General features: G+C 40.8%; 2 protein-coding genes across 11 annotated transcripts in view; one reads left to right on the plus strand and one right to left on the minus strand.

The window, feature by feature from the left end:
* Nucleotides 1–19,792, plus strand: part of C12H15orf40 (chromosome 12 C15orf40 homolog) — a 40,559-nt gene extending 20,767 nt beyond the window's left edge. For 3 of the 8 annotated variants that reach the window (XM_074837647.1, XM_074837649.1, XM_074837650.1), the window contains 2 exons: nucleotides 61–280; nucleotides 732–965. In XM_074837647.1, coding sequence (XP_074693748.1) covers nucleotides 61–280; nucleotides 732–769 — 258 coding nt within the window. In that variant the 3' untranslated portion in view covers nucleotides 770–965. Of the gene's footprint in view, nucleotides 1–60; nucleotides 281–731; nucleotides 1,050–13,375; nucleotides 14,718–16,446; nucleotides 16,563–18,393 lie in introns of those variants that run through there. The other 5 variants (XR_012624890.1, XR_012624889.1, XR_012624888.1 and 2 more) reach the window with 5 other exon arrangements.
* On the minus strand, nucleotides 1,074–5,885 carry RAMAC (RNA guanine-7 methyltransferase activating subunit). Of its 3 annotated transcripts, none has more exons than XM_074837657.1 (3): nucleotides 5,773–5,885; nucleotides 3,834–4,008; nucleotides 1,074–2,211 (listed from the first exon to the last, which is right to left on the minus strand). In XM_074837657.1, exons 2-3 carry the CDS (start codon nucleotides 3,998–4,000, stop codon nucleotides 2,022–2,024), a joined length of 357 nt encoding a protein of 118 aa, XP_074693758.1. In that variant the 5' UTR covers nucleotides 4,001–4,008; nucleotides 5,773–5,885; the 3' UTR covers nucleotides 1,074–2,021. The 3 variants fall into 3 exon arrangements, with proteins under 3 accessions (XP_074693758.1, XP_074693759.1, XP_074693757.1); XM_074837658.1 differs by lacking the exon at nucleotides 5,773–5,885 and adding an exon at nucleotides 4,633–5,692; XM_074837656.1 differs by lacking the exon at nucleotides 5,773–5,885 and having other exon boundaries at nucleotides 3,834–4,018.
* Nucleotides 19,793–20,132: the final 340 nt, after the last annotated feature.

Consider the following 20,132-nt stretch of genomic DNA (forward strand, 5'->3'; position numbering starts at 1 on the left):
AAATAGTTATTGGGTTTGAAGAAAAGCAACAGATGAGACAGAATCTGTTCCTTTTGCCAGGTTTTATTTCAACCTGAGATGCTACTCCAGATGGTAAGGAAGCAGAACATCCTGACACTGCCTGACTTCCGTGGCATAGCTGGCAGTGTCGGGCTCTTCGCAGAAAGAGACACGCTCCCTTCTTGGAGGTGGGAGGCTGGGATATCTGGCACTTGGCATGTCATTCTGCATCAAGAGGGAATTCCACCACACCAACTTGCAGGCTCTCCACAGCGCACCGGTAAGAACTTTGCATGATCTTATATCCCCCAGTGTCACAGCTCTGCCATGTTAGAGGGTTAAAAAGGCTGTGTTTCATCCAGTGGAAGTCCTTAAGGAAAAACAAACCTCTCGCTAGAAGATTTCTAAGGTCAAACAACAGAATTCAAGGCAAATACTTCAGGGAGTAGGATTATTAAAAACTGTATGAGAGTCAACAAGATTATATGAAAAGCAGAAGACAGAAATACTTAAGTAGGTGGAGATGCTTGTGTCATGGCTTTTGTATCACAGACTGTAAAAGCTACATGCAGTGTGTTTCTAACATCAACAGTAAACATACTCTTCAGCTCTTAAAAGCATCTTATGAGCTGGGAGACTGTGCTTTTGACTTCTATATTTATTCTTTGTTTTTAAATCAAGATGCACTAATTTGCTCTCTTTATCCCATAATGTCATGACTTTTACAACAGCCAGCACGGATGGTTCCGTGTTTCTGCACAACAGCTGAAGAAAATGCCAAGCGCACAGAAACGCACTGCCCTCCTGTACAAATTAGCTTATCACGTAAGTGGTGAAATAGAGAACTCTGACCCTATTATAGTAGAATGTAAGGTAGCAGATTAACACTCCAGACTTCTACTTAATCACAATGTGTCTCATCCTCTTGTTGTAGCGGAGTAGGCCATTCTTCAAACTTAAACCAACAGCTGTCCAGTATCACCACTTACCCGGTAGTGCTGCTGCTTGGGTGGCTCTCAGCCTCAATGACACTGGTGCAACTCTGAATGTTTCAAAAATATTCAGAAACATCCTTACACATGAACTATAATTTTATTGTGTGAATACTTAAAAAACCCCACAGAACTTAAATTCTAAGAACTGAGTAACACTCTGTACTGCTTATGCTATTTTCTCATGCAAAAAAAATACAGAACAGTACTGATTATGGTTCCTTTCTTCTACAACATGCACAAAGTATTTAATACAAACTAATTACAACTATCATCAAAATTTTACAGCTTTACTGAAATGGGAATTCCAAAATCTGTTATGCACATACTAAATATATTTTAAGGTGGCACAAATTATTCTGTGTCTGATACCACTTCTCAGGTAAAACTTGTATCACTGAACTACTACAAGATACATATTTAAACTACTTCATTTTTATTCCAACTTTTAGACCATGTTTTAACAGGAATGCTGCAAATAAATTGAAGCCATTAAGTCAACAGACATTATGCTGACCCCATAAAATATTTCTGTAATAGCATCTCTCTTTGCAGTTTTAAGGCATCTGAAATTCAAACCAAACTGATTTTCTCACTATCAAAAGCCAAAGTAAGAAACTCTCTCCAGAGAGACACAGCATGCCGCTTTCAAAAAGAACTGTCTTAAGGCAAGGTGCCACTGCTACAGGCTGCACACAGACCACAGCGATTTTCCCCTGACCTGTTGTCTCTTCTAAAATGTAACAGAGAGAAATCACAGTGATGAAAGAAAAGCGTACTAGTATGTATTCAGACAAAGGAATGAGACTCAAATTTAATCTAAGATCTACAGACCCTAAACAAACTCCCTATAATATGCTTTTATTATTCATAAAAGGTATTCCCTTTTTCAGTTCATACTACAGATAAACAACAATGAGCTGCAATGCTGATTCTTCAGTTATCTGTAAAACTGTGGAAAAATAAGGAAACTGAAGCCTAACTGAATTTGTTACATAGCATTACTGGACTGTCAAACCACAAGCATCATCAGTAGGGGTGGTAACGAGGCCCTGGGTTGTAGGAGTTGTAGCCATATTGTCCGTAGTGGGAGGAGTAAGATTGTCCTTGTCTGTGTTGCTGGTAGTTATTACCCCAACTTCTTTCTGGCCTCTGATTAGATCTATAGTCACCTTGCCAGTTGTATCTGTCCCCTCTAAAATATCTACCATCTTGAAACCTGCAATGAAAAGAAATGTCAAAGATTCACACAAATTGTGACTTTAAAAACATGAATGATAATGAACTCTTAAAATGTACATTTTCATGAAAACTATCAGGTAACTGTTTATACACTCAATTACTTATCTGTTTTTATGACAAACTGATGAAAACATATCTACAGTCATCTGAGATCATTTATTAATTTCTTACTACTACCCAACACACTAATTGCTAAGCGATGGAAGGACAGTTTCCTAACACAAAGCATTCACAGGCATTAGCTGAACTGCTGGAACTTTGAATAGACTCAAACAGACCATGTATCTAAAAACCAACCAGAAGATACATCCATAGCTGTATGAAAGCCAGGTTCAATCTAACAGCTTCATGGCTGAAAGCTGTGGCAAAGCAGCCTTAAGTACAATTTGGCTTCCTAACAGCACAGAGTCCTGGAATTTGCATATTCTCTAAAATACATACTACCACTGCTTTGTGGTCTCTCGAAGATTCCCATACGCAAAAGAGTGTATCTTATCAGTGGTATTTAGCCACTGTTCAGTCTAAATTTTGTCTTTTCAGCTGTAACTTGATTCCTATCAACACTTCAGCTGCCTCAGTCATTTTCTTTAGATATCTCAGTGATACAGTGTAGACAAACAACATTTACCTGAGGTTCACTTTGTGACCAGCGTACACATAAGAGTTCATTAGTTCAGAGAACCACAGTTTTGTAAGAACATCTCCTTAAACAATCACCTTCTTTTTTTTTAATCTCTAGAAACTGATTCTGTGTTTAACTTAATGACAAGCTTCTAGGGCAAGAAAAAGTTACAATGTTGTCCTTCATTTCTTCAGATAAAGCACAAATCCTATTTAGATATTTAGCTAACAAGTCTTCTCAATTGTTAGTTGGACTGGAGTTTAGCTACTTTATATTAAAAGCTGATATTAGTATTACCAAACATACTACATGCTGTAATCATTGTTTTTCAGTCACACAAAAATCAGGTGTTACTGTCCAGAATTCAGTAAAAAGCTGCAATTACATCCTGAAGAAATAATTCAAAATATGTGGCAGTAGACAGGTAACACTGCACTTACTAGACAGATTGGATGATGGATTTTACAGTCATTTCTACTAGATAAAAGAAATACTGGCTAATCTAAGAAAGTACAGCAAATATTTAGGTTACAAGTTAAACATTTTTCTGGACAGCTAGCAACCGATAATCACACTATTAGCCTGTTCCTTTGCACATTTTCCTGCCGGTTATTATCCAACAGATGATGGGCTGCTTAGTTTTGCAGAACTCTCATCTTTCCTCTCTGGAAAAATGTTCCTGGCTGAGTAGTACCAAACCCCAGGGCAATGGGTTTGGTGGTTCCAGCTTATTCCTTATTAAAAACCAAATTAATACTTTTATAAACAATGCAAAAACTTTTGACTATCAATACAGAGAAAATGTAATACCTCATTACTTCTCAGAGAAGACTATTTCTTAAACTTAGTTATCCATGAAGTAACAAGAAGATACTTCCGTTAACAGAACAAATTCCTATCTTTCTTCTAAAATAAATGATCATTTAAGTATATATTTGTGAAACTACCAAGATTTAAAAAAAAGAAGAAATCAGTACCGATCTCTGTTTCTCTGGTTGCCACCAGATCTGTTTCTCCATTCTTCAACTATAGGAGGGGGATCTGCAGGGCGTTTCAGATATTCTTGGTATTCTTCGTCATCTGATGTGAATCGATGAGCAAACATCTTTTCATAATTCAGGGGCATGTCAACCAAGGAAGTCATTCTGAAAACTTTGAACATGAACACAATAAAAGCAGCTTTAGCATGAAGTCTCTTATTGTAATAGCTACCAAAATCCACTTAGGACAAATGAAAGACAATGAAAAGTTACGCTCAGTTTAACACAGCAGTTAAGTTTTGGTCAGACAGCATAGATGATTGACTCTTAAGTCTTGATGATCTAAGACTGTAAATAACTCTCCTGAATAGCTTATCTCTGATGGAAAGCAATTCCAATGCCACGTGCAGTCTTTGGACATCTCTGCTGGATATGCAGACACCGATCTGTCTAAACACTGGAAGTAGTTCTAAGGGACTCCATCCACACAGGAGAAATTCGACTCATGTTAATACCCAATATAGTCAGCCATTACACAGCATCATCTTTGAATCAACATTGATAGACCTAGATTAGATGAGGTGTGGTAGAAAGATACGGGACATTTTTGAGGGTTAGTAATAGTAAAAAAGTATTTCTTCAGAATGCACTCCCAATCTACTCCCAATCCATTTCTGACACGAAAAACATTACTACAATCAACTTGAAAAGTTTGCTAAGGTAGAACATCATACAAAGCCTACAGATACAGATAGCCAGCAAAGCAAAATAATCAGATTTATCCACAGTAACTTACGTGTTAATAACTTCAGTCAAGGAAAGGACAGCCCCTAAGAGGAAGTTAAATTATCTCATAATATGCCTGTCTGATGGGACCTGTGTTTAAGGCCTTAGTTTCCTTATTTACCTGGCTATATATGCATTTGCCCTTCAGACGTTGGTGCTATCTAGTACTACCCATCAGTAGAAGTCTGGCCCTAATAGCAGATGCTGAGAAAGGCTCTACACCTACTGTTTTAACAAGCCCTGGGTAATTTAGAGCATTAAAGGCCTCTGCCTCTAGGCTTCCAGATTAAGCTCTTCTGTTGACTCCTGAAGAATTGCAGGCAGGACCAAATTCACCTTGCAAAATGGAGGTAAGGAAGGAAACAGGCTTCTTCTGGACCCTGAGAACTAAAATATACACCCTCAATGACCAAGCCCAATTCTTCTCCCCACTGTACCCATAAGCAGCTTGAGACTAGGGTAAGCGGATGTTTATGGGGAATCCAGCACAGTACTCTTTCTGTAGACTGAACTCCCCTTTCGTGAGTTTCAGAAAGTTCAGTGTTTGGTGATCTCCAGAGACCATCTGCAGCCTTCCCCCTTTCACCTAATGACACTGCGTAAATCTTTCTGAATCAGGTGTAGGAATTACTACGGCAGGATGTCTGGTGACTTCATCCTCCTTTTTTGCAATGAGCCAACCTCGTTAGTTTTTACTATAAGCTATCTCCAAGGAACCTCGCTTCTCGGGGGCAGTCTCAATGTGGGGGGTGGGGGGTGGTAGGGTGTAACTGCCCCGGGGACCCACCGCATACCACTACTCTTCTCCAAAGAGCACTGGGAGCGGCTCTCCTCGCGATTAATAACTTCAATATCGGTATTCATCCTGCGGGGGCCGGTAACAGGGGAGACCCGTCACCTTCCTCTGCCTAAGGCCAAACACTGCCCGGACGGGGCTCACTCCCCTCAGGAGGGCTCACGGCAGGGCCCTGTTCCCCTCACGGCGGGCCGGGCCGAGGCCCTGTTCCCCTCAGGGCGATGCGGTCCCCGCCGCAGCTCTGGCGGCTCCAGCCGGAGCCCGCCGCGGGACGAGCTGAGAGGAGCAGCGGGTCTCGGCCTCCCGCCACCCTCCTCCCCGGCAGCTGCCCCCCGCCTCCGCAGCCCCCCTCACCCTGTGCCGCCAGCCACCGCCGAGCCGCCGCGGAAAGCCCTCCTCTTCCGGGCCGGGCCCCGCCGCTTCCCCCCGCCGCCGGGGCGGCGCCGCCTCAGGCCGCCGTCCCCTCAGGGAGCCCCGGGGGTGGTTGAGGGGACGCTGGCCTGAGGCGGCGCCGCCCCGGCGGCGGGAATCCCGTAGGGGTGGAAGGATTGATTCCCCCGAATTCGGTTTTGGCACAAAGCACGTTGACGTAAATAGTATGGAGATATGTGGGGAGCTTTCCTTGGCTCCTACGCAGGTTTTAAGGAGGTGATACCTGAAATATTTGGATTTGAACAGGAAGGTGCAACTGAAAAGGGTAAAGTGAACATGGCGCCTCCAGCCGTAGCCCTGTGGCTATTAATAATGCGATTTCAATGTCTTTCAGGCATAAAAAGCTTAGAGGATGCGTTGACTGCTGTGTGAGGGAAGTAAGATGACATGAAGCCTTTTTGGCAGCTAAATAATTCCGTGTAAACCAAAGTAATTCTGGTTTGGAGTCTGCTTCAGCAACATATTTACGCTCCCACCTGGCGCTGTAGCTAGTGATTAGTCCTGTCACCTTTAATACACGTGAAGTTATGCATGAGTGTCAAAACTTTTCCTAAACAAGGTCCTGTGCATGTAAATAGCTAGAGGCAGGGAACTGTACCTCACCTCCTGTACTCCTGCCACCCTGGGTGTTGTTAACTAATTTATGAAGTGCCACAGCAGTTATTAACAGCTCAGTCTCCAAAGGATTTGCAGTATGGGGATGTGGTGTTGGCTCTCTACTCTGAACGACTGGTGGTATCAAGACCTTCCTGTAGCAGAAATGGTGTTGGTGTCCCTGTTTCCTTATTTGCCTTGTTTCCACAATGCTGACATCTTTACATTGCTGACTGTTTTCCACAACTCCTAAACCAATGATTTGGAAATGGTCTCTTGCGCTGTGTATAAGAAATAGATTTTTTTGTAGGACCCTTTCAAAAAGCAATGTTTTTTTATAAGCTCTGCTAGAGACTCTACCCCTCACAGGCACTAGCAAAACATAGAGACTGTTAATTGAGTACATCACTTGAAACAAAATACCCCAGCAACAGCGATAGTGGCATCCAATTCTCAGAAAATATTAGACCGGAACAAGTGCCCTATGTTTGATATATACAGCAGTAATTACTGTCTGCTCCCCTGCGTGACCTATAGCAGGAGTGTATTGTCACTTGCAGAATAGAAATGATGACCTCAATTCAAACAGCCTAATGCAAATATCTTATCCTGGATACTAGTTCTAAGCCAAACAAATTGTCATTTTGGCTGAAAAATTATATATTTTAGCTTGAGTTTTCCCCATATAATCCCTGTTCTACTGACTGCCCTTTTAAAATGGGCAGAAGTAAGTAGGATTCTATTTCTTCCCCAGACGTGCTTCATTTTGACCACTGGATATTGCAGTTTCAGGTGTGTCTACAGAGGATTTCATGCATAAAGTTAATGAGATGATCCTTAATAAAAGGGATCTAGTCTGCTGTTTCATGAGTGACATTTTTCATTAAAAGATCAAACTTAATTTAATATTAAACTTATAATTATAGACTGAAGTCATCCATACATTCAAGCACGTACATAATCTAAGCGCATATATATATATAAGTTATGTTTAAGGCATGGACCCCTTGTAAATGCCATGAGCAGTGTACTTCACAAATTACAGTTTTGCTAAGGTGCTCTCATCGGCATATTCTGCATAGAAAAAACACTTGTAGGGAATGACTAAATCAGAGTGGCACATAATTATATACATATCATATATATTTATACGTGATGCTTGTGCTTTGGATCTTTGTTCCTGACATGTCTTTATGCCTGCTATGGGTTATAACATTAAGAAGGAGATCATGATCTGGGTAGCAATATCCTAAGGTTTCTCACAGATGTTATACTGAAGTTCAAACTGCATGTAAAAAAACCCAAAGTACAGGTGATTTTTAAAGGAGTAAAGGCACTCAAAAATTAATATTGTCACCGAGTAGGACTTTCAACACCCACTAAATGCCTCACATAGCACATACCTACATAGTAAGTGCCCAAGTACTTAAAAGGTCTAGCTCCAAGTGTTGTCAAGACTGATGACTTGATAATCCACGCTTGCAATCTTTCTGCTCACTTCAAGGCTCTCCGGGTAATTAATGTGTTGTTTTTGTGTGAACACAATCTTGTAATCAGCATCTCTGAAGTCTACTGTAGTGTGATAAAGCTTCAAAGGGTTTGCTTTTTTTCTGTGGATTTCATTATGTTAAATAACATACTGTTAGATTAAGTCTTATCTTCTAAATTTTAAACCAGGAGTTGTTCCTTTTAGCCTATCGGAAATTAGTGGAGCTTTTGTAGAATGGATCTTCCTGACTGAACAAAGATACACTAAAACTAGCAAAGTCTTGTTTGCCTTGAAACAATGGAAAAATGACAGTTCTTTTTATAATTATTTAATATTGATAACTCTTACTGTTCTGTCACAAGACACTGTATTTGGTGTTTTACATAAATCCCCAGCTTCTGGACTCATGTGTTTTCATTATACTCAATTTTCTTTTGAAAATTAATTTCTAGCCCTTGTTATTATGGACACTTCTTGGGAAAAGAAGTAAATCTGCTGTACAGAATAACCAGCCTGTACCAAGAAGCAAAAGGAAAACATTATTCAAGTTTTGTTTGTTTAAAATCTTTTATTTTTTGCAATCTTCTGTTTCTTTATGACTAGGTTCGTTGCTTTATCTCAGTAGAGGTTGACAGCTGTGGCATTTTTAATGAAAAGTCAGCATGTATCTTGGTAGTAGGGGAAAAGGAGAACTACATTTTTTGTGCATTTCTATATCTTTAAACAGGAGGGATCCTTTTACTTCAAAGTTAATATCTACCTTGAGAAATCAACTAAGGAACTAACATCCCTGGTAATTGGGGCCTGTCTGATCAAGGGAATAGTTGTCTATAAACGAATAAGCAGAGAAACATCCATAGATTGTTATGGATCCTGCTGGGTTTCTTTAATAACAATATATCAGATAATATTTTAGTGAAATTTGTTTGTCTTCAAAACTCTGATTTTTTTTTTCTTAGCTTGCTGAATCTGCTCAGTGATTTCCTGTCAACCAATTTCCCTCTCCCCCCATTCTTTTTTCAGTGTCTCAGTTACAGTGTAACTGAATGCCTGGTTTGTTTGTGCAACGAAACCCGATTTCCCCAGATAACTTATTCTAGGAAATGGTGATGTCTGGCACTGCTAGAGAGAGCAAGACTTTGTGTTCTGGCTAAGGGCAGGTACAAAGGGCATGCGTGGCAGCCTTGTTATTGATTACACACTAAAGGAAAGCTGTGTTTCTGTGGGCAGAAGAGCCTGTAAGATCACCAGGGGACATCTGAGTAAGTGATGACCGCAAATTATTTGCTAGATCATTCATTGCACTGAGAGATAGGTAAGCCAAGATACTCTTTAGCCAGTCTGCAGAGACACTCGGAGGTGTGCTCTTTCTCTAGGACCTCCTGTGCTCAGAAGATAAGTTCTCATCATGGGGTATTATTCCTTTGGCTGGAAGTGATTATTGCCTAGATGAAGCTCACTTAAATAACAAGAAAGACAGAGCTATAACAGCTGTTACTGACAAATGCCTCTGAAGCCCATGCAGTTATTCTGTCATCTCTGCCTTGCCTTTGCCGTTATATTGTACAATATTGCCGAGCTTCAGAGTGTCTTTCACACACCTCCATATGGTATTGTAAAGTGAAGTCCATAAAGGAACAGACTGCGTGTTTCTACCAACTTCACTAAACTTAATACAAGAAATGTTTCCTTCCCATAACAATGACCTTTAAATGTTAACTGCCTAAAAAAATAACATTGTCCTTTTTTAAAAAGGGGAAAATGCAATTCCTGGTGCTTGATTGTGTTACAGAATATCGGTTTTGGTGCTGTGGGGCCCAGTTCCTTTGCATTAAGCTTACAACAGTGTAACGCTTGATTAGAAGGAATTTGTTCCTAATTTATGCCAGTATGAAAGAAGGCCTTTAATTTTCCTAAGAGCTATTTCTGTTATCAGTCTTTTAAAACTTCCAGTCACATTAAATTATATTTCTAGTGTATTGTTCTTAAAATTAGTGCAGAGGTGGTGTTATCTGACTGTCATTTATGCATATGTATATACATATATACAAATTAAAAATCACTACATTCTAGCTGCCTTCTTTTATTTTCACCTTTTAAACTGACTAAGCCAGCTGTGCCCTTTGGGGTCTATAAGAATGAATCATTTTTATTATTTTTGCTCTCTTAGACAGTAATTACAGAGTAGTACGCTGTCTCTGTTTTTTAATATTATGGTGCCATTTTAATCCTTGGTGCAACACCATTAACTTCAGCAGAGTTACACTAGAAATGAATTTGTCCCCAGGAGGCTTTTCCAAATGTTCAGTTCTTTTCTCATGATTACCCAGAGGAATGGAGAAGAAGGCAAGACAGAGGGCCCTTTGATAGGAGGAATGTAGTTCAAAGTGAAGTCTTGTTTCTGCCATTCATGGTGCTCCATATGTTCCTCATTTGGGGTGGAGGTGGGTTAGACCCCGTGGAGGCACGCATGCTGTGGCTGAAGGGCAGGCAGAAGTTTTTACATAGCACATCTGGTGCACAGGTTATGTTCTTTCCCAGATGTAGGTACTGTACAAATGGAAAAAAAAAAAAAAAAAAAAAAGAAGAAAAAAAAGTGGGAGGAATACTCAGATACTTAAAGCGTACTTCTGTGGAATTGCCTGAAAGTCAGAAAATGGAGTAGCCAAACACTACCATATCAAACTCATCATAATTGTCAGGCTGTCTAAACTCCAACTCAGACGCTTTTTAGATGTCGAATAATCCTGCAAGTGGGGATGTATGAATCAGTGCTACCATGGATTGCCTATTGTTAAGATAGTTGCAAAACATAAAGGAGGCACTTGCAGAAGTTTCTAGGACTAGATTTTATTCATATTCAATCTTCTTTTATAGTTTGCTATTTAATTTTAGTTTGGGCTCATTTCTCATGCCCGTATCCAGTCTAAAACATTCAAATCTGCTGTGGTATGGAAACACCAACTTGTAAGTTAGATACAAATTAGTAGTGCCTAGCTGAGTTTAGAAAGGGAATTTAGAGAATTTCCTCTTTGCTGTCGGGAGCAGGGAGGGACGGGGAGCCAACAGCACGGCTGGCAGGGTAGGGGGCCCGTCCCACAGTCCCCGAGCAGGGCTGGCCAAGGACAGCAGCCAAGAGCTCAGAGGGCCAGACAATCTCATGGGGACGAGACAAGTCCAAGGCAAGTCAGAAATTCATTCCATGGGTCACTGCCCAGATCAACAGGGCACAGCACAGCCGCAGCACAGCTGGATCTGAAGCCCAGCACAGCCACGACCAAGGGCCCAGGGCTGAGCTTACTTGAGCCCCTGTGCCTGCGGCAGGGGTGTGGAGGAGGCCCCACGGGGACTGGTCGTGGCAATTAAGGCCTGTCAGTGCATTCAGGGCCCAGACATGCACATCTGGTAACAATTTCTGTTATGTTTGAATCAGAAACTCAGATCCCTGCAAAACCTAGGATCTAGCAGAAGGAAGTTGTTATGCCTTTTTAGAAAACGTCTAGTGTTCCTCCAGGGTTGGATAGTTTATGCAGTTTGCATGTTGCACACCAATCAGTTGCCTTGGATACAAAGTCAAATATTCAACGTCTAAAGAGGATACCTAGGTCTCCCGTTTTACTCCTGGAGTCTCCCTTCTCCAGATGGTGATGTTCCCCAGGTACTGGAGCCTCAGGGCAATCCCTGAGGCTTCTTGTGTGGGACTCCTGTGTCCTCTCTGAGGTCCAGGTTTGAAATTTGCCCTTGCCGCCAGCCCTGCAGATAGATGTGCAATGAGGCCCTGCTCATGCCCGTCCTCCCGCTTCTGTGTGAAAGCCACAGCAGATGTTTAAGCACATGTTCGAGTTCTGCTAAAGGCAGTGAAACACAACAGTATTTCAGTGTTTTGTACCCTCTCAAGGCTCAGGTCAGTGGAACTGGTCTAAGTAATGCTCCCTCTGATAGATACTAAACATGGCTCTCCCCAGATGGCTTTACCAAGAAGCTGTTAGTTAGTACAGGAATTTATCTCCCTTCTTTCTCTTCTCTTTGCACGTAAGGAGAGTTCTTGAATGTTCTCTGCAGTTCCTCTTAAGGGCCATTAGAGAAAGAAAGGGCTGAAGTATAGGCCAGCTTTGTACTACTTCAAGTTTGGAGTGTCTTCTTAATCTAAAGTAATTTTTTTTAAAATTGTAAACCAGAATTTTCCAGAGATACCAGTCTGTATTGAGACCACACTGTGCTAAAGCGAAATAAGGTATAAGTGAATTAGCTGAGCTGCAGAGAAGCCTGCAGGGTTTTGCAAAGCTGGACTAAGCAATCTCCTCCTTGTTCTGACATTGCCTCGCTACTGCCGTGCACTCCCTTGGGCATCTCTATGTTGCTCCTTGCCCTACACAAAATCTGGCAACTCTGTGGGCAGAGACTATCTCTTCATTCTATGTTTGTGCTGTGCTGGGGCTGGTCCTTGCCTGGGGGTCTAGGTCACCACTACTCCTAGCAGTAATAACTCTCCCTCCTGTTACTAAACTAGGACTGGAGATCATTCTTTCCAGCAGACAAGGGTTCCTGATCTTTCAGGGGATTATGATGTGGCTGCCACCCCTCTGCGCCCCCTCCTGCCCTCCTCGACCCCTCTGCCTCGGATGTCAAGGCACAGCATCCTTGCCTGCCCCACACTGCCGTAACTTCTCCATCTTTGCTCTGGACTCCTGCAGCAGTTTTCTTTGCTGGGACCACTGTTCCCATGGCCCTGCTCACCCTCCCAGTTTCAGGTCTCTCTTCACCGCTTTCTTGAGTTGTGGCTGTTTCTTTCCCATCCCTGCACCACCTGCAGAAGCCATGCTGTGGTAGCAACCAGCTGCTTAGCATGCTAGTGCTCAGCTGAACACTGCTTTCTAATGTTGGTTGGGAACCAGTGCAGAAGAACATGCTGACTACACAACAGTCTAAACTTAAAAAAATATAGAGATGTTATCTTGGAAACATTCTGATGAAGGCTCATTAAAAACAAGCTCAGAAAATCTCACACATAAATGAAAACCACACGGTAATTTTTGGTGATACATTAAATGTGATTGTTTCATATTATGCTATGGCTGCTTATTTTAAGAATAATACACAGTTATTTTCTTGGTCTTAAATGCTGGTGTGGGGGTATCACAAACTTTCTGAGTGAAAACTTTAATTAAAAAGCAAACGTTAATCTCCAAGCAGTAGCATCTGCAGCATATTGCAAGATAAGAATTCGCCAACCTGAAAAACTAAGCAAGATTCTAATTAAATCAGGGGAAAGAATGATGAACTAGATATACGTTTTATTTAAGGATGGCAGTTACATAAGATATCAAAGATCTCATGGTTGCTATCTGATGAGAAATGTTGCTGCCAGATCTCACAGACTATTTCCAGGGAGAGAAATCCTTGTTCCACTGGTTCCAAGTACTGTTGTGATTTTGTCTTCAGCGGGGTCAGGACTTTGCTGTGGCTCTCGGTTTGACTCGGAAATCACGTCAGTCCTGTTGAAAGCTGCCGATGTTCCAGCAATGAAGCAATGTGTCAGCATGGTATGAGGAAACACCGTACTGCGAGTGCTGCCATCTTTCCAGTGAGGCACAAATACAGAGTCCTGACTATTTATGGTTATTAAAGGTCCCAGCACACCTTTTGAAAAGTAAGGCTCTTAATCCCTGTGTGCTGGCCAAAATCTATTTTCAGTGATGCCATTCTGGCTATCAGCATTTCCTGTATTGTTCCAGATGGAGATAGTGTTGGCCATTGCATCCTGTTACAAACAGTGTGCTGGGCTTCTCTCCGTTTTGGAACAGCTGATATTTTCCAGAAACAACCATGCTGCAGTGGTGTGTGAAGTGATCTCTATATATCCCTCACTTGTCTCACAGGAATGGAATGAGGATTAATCAATTATGACCGCATCATGATCCCAGTGAAGTCAAAAGAATGTTTTTTTTCCATTGGCATTATGGGGGCCAGGGCTGGCTTCTGTGTGGATATTATTGTTTTGAGATACCTGCACATGAAAACAAATGAAAATGCAAAGCATTACCTTGTTGAAGGTGTCTGTGTAGTGAGAATTCCTGTAGCTGGAGAGGAAAATGCATTTTAAAGGCTGTTTCTTCAAGAGTCTAGTTACTTATCACAACAGGCATTATTGTGCATGAGGAAATTCCAGTTTGTTGAATGCGGCTTTAAACATGTGGTGTTGGTTGGCTGGCATTTGTGGCTTTGCATGTCCTGTGCATTCAAAACATGCTTTGTTACGCTTTCAGGGCTGGCTCCTGTTCTTTTCCCAATGCAGCTAGTGGTGTGGAATTGTATCTGAAAAGCCGTGTTCTTAAAACCAACAATAATTCAGCTTTAAATATTGGAAGAAAGTTGAATACTGAGTAACAATAGCGGCAGGTTATTCTCTTCGACCAAATGTTAATTCTTCTGGGTAAACAAACAGAGGATCTAAAAGAGAGCAACTCCCTCTAGATTTCTAAGAGACTACAAAATGTTTCCTGCTTAGGCCTTGTCACATGCCACTTATGATGTCACATTTCAAATTGTAAATCAATTTACAAGTTGGACAAGTGATATCACTGAAAAACATTTTTGCAGGATCTCCTAACTTCTTGCGTGTGAATATAATAATAGTACATCTCTCGTGCAAATGTAGGAAAGAGTGGTCATGGACTATTTTGGGAAAAATGTACTCACCAGACAGACATATATAGAATATTCAGTCAGCAACTGAGGAGCAGAAGAACAGTAATAAATATTATTAACGGCAGGTATGGATGAAGATTAGCCTATTCCTCCAGGAATACTATCAAATTAAACTTAGAAAAATGTTGGTACATTCACAACATAAATCACGTGCTCTTCTGCAAATGAACAGTAAATGAAAAATAGAGGATATGTGTCATCCATACTTTATGGTGTTGACTTCATTTTCTCAACTATGTAGAAAAGGTTTTGATATGTGTATATTAATATTTCTCTATTGGCTAAAGATTAATTTAAACAAAACATAGCCCAAAGCTTTTCTGAAAGTTGTAACTGTTCTGCTCCACCTTCCACCAAGTCCCATGGAGTTAAACTGAATTCTGTAACTGCACGTGTGTTGTCATCTCCCATGGAAGTGCACTGTGATCCCTCCCCTGGCTCCAAAGCCCCAACTGAACTCTGGCTGAAAAACTTAATACTATATTAATGCATGGCTGCTGCTGCCTGCCATCCTTTCAGTACTTCTTCAAAACCCAGGTGAGCATTCTGGATCTAAGAGAGTGCTCCTCCAGGTGCTGGAGCTGCAAACATGTCTGTAAAATGTTTTTTTTTAAATATTTACAAGTGACTAAAAATTTTCCCGAATTTTCAAAACATATGGATTTTATACACCCCCCAAGGACTATGAAATTTCCCCAGAAAAGTAGAATCTGTGTTTACCATTAGATATGAGCACTTTTATAACTTCTGTTAACTAGAATTACACAAGATTGGATTTAAGAGTGTTGACAGTAAATACTTTCTGAGAAGTGAAATATGGAGCTGAAAAAATCTGATTGTGTTTGTTTAACTGATTGGTAGTGTTTATGTATTTTGTTGTCCAAGTATTGTTGCAGAACAAAGTTATATTAGGTAAAATTAAGAATGTTGAAGCTCCCTGTGAGCTAATTTTATCTAGGAAACACATGCAGCCCAACTTGCCACACAATAGAGTCTTTTAAAATGCATTTCCTGTCAAAGTATTCCTGGCATCTTCATTTGAGGGAGATGTATTTTCGTTGTTCTTTTGTCAAATAACTGTTTTTCACTTTTCCAGATTTTAATTATTAGTGTAGTAAAAAGAGAACAAATTCTGTATGATTTGTGGCCTTCTGGCTTCACTTTCATTATTGATTAATTACTGTAGTTTAGCAGGACCTAGACATAAGGACTGGTGTAAGTTAAGGTCTTTAACATTATTTGAAAGTGGTAGGGTTATTTGGTTTTTTCCTAATGCATTTTGGAAGCATAAAAATATTAGCCTACTTCTTAGATGCATCTTAATTGCTTTCCATAGAACAGTCTGCAGGGTGAAAAACTTAACACTTTTTTCAGAGTATGGTGCAAAATATAGCTCTGTGGTGACAAATAGTTTCCTTCACAAATGGAACCCATAGCTGGGTACTTCCAATTTCATATCTCTGAGCCAGGTCTGACTTCTCTGAACTCAAGATATTTTCCACAACTGGAGGTGAAAAATCGTGTGCTGTGGTGCCACTCATGTCCTTATGAGATTTAGTGAAAGCTTAGAGTGCTCACCACTATACTTCAACCACCAGGTTTTGTAAATAGGCTTGAAATCCCATGAGGCTTCATTCCCACTGGCCCTCTGTCTGTACTGCTCAGTCCTTTGAAAAATTCACCCAGGTGAGGGATCCAGATACCTCTGCCCACAATGAAACATATAAGCCTTTATCAAGCCATTGGGCATTCATGTAAATGAATCAGACCTCCAGTGTACCCAGGGAAATGTCTTCCTTTTCCAGTAAGGCAAGCAAGGACCTGATTAAGGGGCAAAGTCCACCGATGAATAAGTTCTCAAGAAACACAGATCGGGATATTTTGGGCCAGTCTGAAGTATGAATTCCTACAAACATCCAAGGTAAGCAGTTCTGGAGAACTGAAATGCTCTGAAAGGTCTGGCCCCAGCCTCTCTTCCTCTGTACTGTTTTATATGGGAATAGTGGTTTTTTGGGACAGTGAGGATGGGGATGCAGTGGGGAGTGACCCTTCAGGGAGGGAGCTGGGGGATGGAGACCTGCCTGCTGGCACATCCAGGGCCCTGGGAGAAGGGTGAGGGAGAGACAGGGTGTCTTGGAGGAGGACAGGCTTCGAAAAGAAGAAAACACATGTCTCACTACAGCCCCTAGGAATATCCCAAATCTCCTCATCCCCTTCCCTGGCACCCACGGCTCTGCCATCCCTTTCTTTCTGCCATACCCATCCCCGATCCCCAAATGTCCCTGATTACACTCCGAAATTGTACCCACTGCTGCAGACAGTCAGGTGTGGGGCAGCAGAATTCAGTTTTACTTATGCCAGTTGAACTGGTTCTGGTCTTACGGGCAGGATCAGTTTTACACATGATGCAGGACCACAGCAGAGTCCCAGGCTCAGCAAGGGTCCCTTGGCACTGCAGCCCCCTTTGGAGGCCAGACCCTCTTCCTGCTGCAGGAGAGCCGGCTGCACTGAGCCAGGGGGCTCTTCTCCACCTCCCCTCTTCCCTATCGCCCCAGCCCCTGTGGCAGCATGACCCCCTCGTCCAGCTCGCCGACCCGCACCCACGCCAGATATTGTTCATACACCACAGAGCCCAGTACAGCCAGTATAGCGGAATGGCTAATTAAAAAGGCAGCATTTAAAATGCCAGTCCGTGGTTGCTTGGAAATGTAATCCAACTTCAGTATTATTTTCGAGCTTAGATTTTTGAATCCAAAATTCCATGTGACGGAAGAGATGGGTATTTAAACAGATGTCTGCAATTTCTTTAAAAAATAGAGATTGAGTTACAGATGGTAGAAAAGGCCTGAGAATTAAAAACTCCTGAGCTACAAGAAAATTTACATGTGAGCAAAATGATTTGCTGAAATGAATGGTCGTGCAATTCTGCATGTTTGAAAATTAAGCTTCTTTCACCAAAAATATGAATCTTCTCCCTTCCATATTATCTGTTTCTCTACTACTAGCCTTGGCTGTCACCATCATCATCACAGCCAAGTCACAATACGAGGGTCCTGTTTCTAACAGACAAGGCATATAGTTCTTTCCTTCTCCTATCTCTTGTACAATTTGGCCTGCCAGGACCAAAAATTTTGATCTGAATTAGTTTAAAAGAAAACTAATCTACCCCATCTGCATAACCGATGCCTGATTGCTCTAACTTCCATTTAATAAATCACAAATAAATGGAATTTTGTGATGTAAGCCTGGAAGGAAACCAGAGTCATCATCTGTACTTGCAGATGAAATGGATTTTTTTTTCCCTTCTTTCGGAGATTTAAAAAGAAAATGACCAAAATAAACTTTGAGTGAAAAAGCTGGTAACTTCTAAAGTGGCATATGAAATTCAAAGCACTGCATATTGGAAGAGAAAAACTGAGCACATTTAGTACAGTTTTGAGGAGCAATTCAGGATCCAGCTCATCAGCTGGGAGATCTGTGCGTTGCTGTGAGTAGGTTTATGAAGATCTCCACTGATGCATATGTGCTAAAAAAAAAAAAGCAGTGTTAGGATGTATATGAAACAAGTACATAGACTCAAACACAAGCTGTAGGAGACCTTTACTTGCACTGCTCCTTACCTACTCTGCAGAGTCCCAGTCTGTCCATTGCAAAACCAGTTAAAATTAACATGATTCAGAGAAGAGCAGCAAGACCCACTAGGTGCAGAAAAAAGCTGTCATGTGAAGTGACCAGCTTTATTTACCTTACAGTGGAGTGGGCATAATCAAAGCATCTACATCAATGAAAACATTACGAAGGAGAATTGGGAGTATCTGTCTGTCTGACCTTGTAAGTACAAAGAAATAGGTCTGTTAAAGGGAACAAGGTTTGCTCAAAGTATGGGACCACCTTTACAAATGTTCAGGTTCAGTGTACACTCCTGGATATGTCTCAGGTGGGATTTCTAGTAAACCAAAGTACAGAGGATGCCTAGAGGATCTGTCCCAAATTGTTTATTAATGCTGACAGATGCTCTCTGACTATGCCAGTATTATTAGAAATCCATCAGCCTCTTAAAATTTTGCAGCCTTCAACACTGTGCTGTGTACTGACATTCAGGGCTGGGAGACCTGTGGTGGCTGGTAAGGCATTATTCTGCTTTTGCTTTGGCTTTGGGTGTCTATGTCTTTTCTCTCTAAAATCTTATTTAATATTATTTTTTGTTAGCTATGTATTTATGTTCATTGAGAAGGCAGCATATACCACAGTGTGACAATGACAGCTCTTTGCATTTACATAAAAACCTTCTTTGAACTGATATTCACATATTTCACAGGACAACTTTTTGAAAGTGAGGTGGAAACCCCTTGTGTACCTTCTATTACTCCACTTAGACAGGAGCTTTCTGGCACTAAGTAATTACACATATAAGAATAAACTGCAAAGAATAATAAGAGAATATTCAACCTACTCTTTTAGAGATGATTGACAAAACGCTTTTAAATGGGCTTCTTTTTTACTTTTAAAGACACAGAAAGTAGTCCTACATGATTTTTCTAAGATTATTTTGGTTTATTTCTGGAGGAGAGCGGAGAGGAAAACTGCTTTTACCTTAGAAATCACATGTCTTGCTGGAGGACTTGTTGAAGGTCTCAGATATTTATTGTGAGGTCTGACATTTTAATTGAAAGGACAGGAGTGTTGATTTTTTTTAAACAAATAGATCCTTTGTCCAAATTGTTTATTAGATGTTGGATTAAGTAGGTTTTAACAACAAAAATCATAAATCAGAATATTTTCAATTGTCTGACTTAAAATCCTTTCTTTTCTCAGTTACTCATCTTTAAAATTTTATATCCAGTGATATTATAATTACATTAATTCTCCATTTGTCAGGGGATTTTGAAAACTAATTCTCTGTTTCAAATGTAAAAATCAAGAATTCCCCAAAGCTTTTTTTGGTTAAACTCCTGGATATCATTTCAAGCTTGAAAATGGTTGGTTATCTGTCAAAGTAAAAAAAAAGGGAAATGGCATGGTTCTGTTAGAGTGAAAAAATGCAAATTTCATCAGGCTAGTTGGAAAAAAGAGAAAATCACAGTATTGAATATTTTATTTAATACTATCTGCCATGGGAAATAGGGAGAGGACTGGCTTGAAGTATAATAGTTGAAAAAGACTAAACAGCAGGTTTTCTGAAATAAAGTTATATCTAAAATAGAGTGGCAAAAGATGACAATAGTGAAAGCCAAACAAAAGGAGAGAATAGAAACACTGAGAGTGAGGAAGAGACTGGTGAAGTCTTTGCTTTTCAGAATGCAGACTGGGTACATACCCCTGATTGCTAGATCAGTTTTCTGAAAAGGATATTCACCCTGTATCTAGGAATCAAAAAATTATATCTTTAGGAGGGCCATGGGAATAGGAGAAATTTCTTGTCTAAAGAAGTTACATCCATTTACAGAATGTGGATATTTTTATTGCTCAGCTTGAATCATACCAAGGGATC

The sequence above is a fragment of the Strix aluco genome, chromosome 12 (genome assembly GCF_031877795.1).
Source record: "Strix aluco isolate bStrAlu1 chromosome 12, bStrAlu1.hap1, whole genome shotgun sequence".
Lineage (NCBI taxonomy): Eukaryota > Metazoa > Chordata > Aves > Strigiformes > Strigidae > Strix > Strix aluco.